Source organism: Chenopodium quinoa, unplaced genomic scaffold, assembly GCF_001683475.1.
Source record: "Chenopodium quinoa cultivar QQ74 unplaced genomic scaffold, ASM168347v1, whole genome shotgun sequence".
In the NCBI taxonomy this organism is placed as follows: Eukaryota; Viridiplantae; Streptophyta; class Magnoliopsida; order Caryophyllales; family Amaranthaceae; genus Chenopodium; species Chenopodium quinoa.
Genome location: NW_018745523.1, coordinates 3278057 through 3279802, shown reverse-complemented (window position 1 = coordinate 3279802; position 1746 = coordinate 3278057). Strand labels below are relative to the sequence as shown.

Below are 1746 nucleotides of genomic sequence, written 5' to 3'. Positions count from 1 at the left end.
AGAAAGTAGGTAGTTGTTAATATTTCTTAATCAACTTCCACTAAAATAAGCACCGTCATTAAATGGTTTAATTACCCAAGGTCAAGCAACTTTGAAAAAACAACATTGCCTGTTTGCCGCACACAATACCACGTATGCACTCTCAGAGTCCACCATTAAACTACTACTAGTCGACTACTACTACTACCACTCCTACTATGTACTAAGTGGGGTTACTATGTCGTTTTCCAAGCCCTAATTTTCCTATAAATAGGCTGCAACTTTACAAATTGTATTGCAATCACTCAACGAAAAACAAAAGTGTCATTGAGTAAGAGAGCTAAAACCATGGGGAAGTTTATGAGAGCTTTAGGAATGTCGTTTCTAGTGTTATCACTTGTGGTGGTGTTTATCGGTTTAGCTGAGGGAAGACAATTGGAGGAGAAAAACAAGTTGGGTAAGGAGGGTTGTGAAGGAGGGGAAGGTGGTGTGGGTTATGGGGGAGGCATTGGGGGTGGTAAAGGAGGCGGCATTGGTGGTGGATATGGAGGTGGTGTTGGAGGAGGTCATGGAGTTGGTGGTGGCTATGGAGGAGGACATGAAGGTGGTGGTGCAGGAGGAGGCTATGGAGGTGGTGCAGGAGGGGGTGTTGGTGGTGGATATGGAGGTGGCCATAAAGGTGGTGGTGTAGGAGGTGGTTATGGAGGAGGACAAGGAGGAGGTGCTGGTGGAGGTTATGGAGGAGGACATGAAGGTGGTGGTGTAGGAAGCGGTGTTGGTGGTGGTTATGGAGGAGGTGGTAAGGGTGGAGGCATTGGAGGTGGTCATGGAGGTGGAGTTGGTGGTGGTTATGGAGGAGGTGTTGGAGGTGGCCACGGAGGTGGTTTAGGAGGTGGATATGGTTCTGGAGGAGGCAAGGGTGGAGGTGTCGGAGGTGGACATGGAGGTGGAGTTGGTGGAGGTTATGGAGGAGGCGTAGGAGGTGGTCACGAAGGAGGAGTTGGTGGTGGTTATGGAGGAGGAGTAGGAGGTGGGCATGAAGGTGGTGTTGGTGGTGGTTATGGAGGTGGAGTAGGAGGTGGCCACGGAGGCGGTGTTGGTGGTGGTTATGAAGGTGGAGTAGGAGGTGGCCACGGAGGCGGTGTTGGTGGTGGTTATGGAGGTGGAGTAGGAGGTGGCCACGGAGGTGGTGTTGGCGGTGGTTATGGAGGTGGCCATGAAGGTGGTATTGGTGGAGGCCATGGAGGTGGTGTTGGTGGTGGATACGGAGGGGGCGTTGGTGGAGGTGCAGGTGGTGGCTATGGAGGAGGTGTAGGTGGTGGCTATGGAGGTGGCCATGAAGGAGGCCTTGGGGGTGGCTATGGAGGAGGACATGGAGGTGGCTATGGAGGTGGAGCTGGTAGTGGTGTTGGTGGAGGAGCTGGAGGTGGAGGTGGAGGTGGTTATGGTGGAGGCCATGGAGGAGGATATGGAGGCGGTGGCTATTAATGTGGAGTTTCATAAGGTATCATGTCACTCATCATTAGAAATGTTCAACATGCAATCATCCGATTATTATTGGATCAGTTAGTCGCTAGTTATTTAAGTATTGTAAAATCATGCATGTATGTGGATGCACATGCATGATTAGCTCGTAAATTTATTTGCGTAAGAAAAACCCTAGATTAGGAATAAAGCTTGATGTACCTTTTTCTATCGTAAAGATAAGTTTGCTTCTGAAGAACTGAGAAACTATGGTCAACATCTATATCACTTCATAAACATTTT

At 49.4% G+C, this 1746-nt stretch overlaps 1 protein-coding gene across 1 annotated transcript; it reads left to right on the top strand.

Annotated features, from left to right (window-relative positions):
* Positions 1 to 327: 327 nt before the first annotated feature.
* Positions 328 to 1294, top strand: LOC110715618 (glycine-rich cell wall structural protein-like). Its single transcript, XM_021894207.1, has 2 exons — positions 328 to 1230; positions 1271 to 1294. Exons 1-2 carry the CDS (start codon positions 328 to 330, stop codon positions 1292 to 1294), a joined length of 927 nt encoding a protein of 308 aa, XP_021749899.1.
* The last annotated feature ends 452 nt before the right edge of the window (positions 1295 to 1746 follow it).

Bases quoted from the DNA above. Each gene is read 5' to 3' on its own strand.
- LOC110715618 (XM_021894207.1), top strand. From the start codon at position 328: ATGGGGAAGTTTATGAGAGCTTTAGGAATGTCGTTTCTAGTGTTATCA. The intron at 1,231-1,270 runs GTTGGTGGTGGA...GTGGAGGTGCAG, and splicing joins GTGGAGGCCATGGAGGTGGT to GTGGTGGCTATGGAGGAGGT.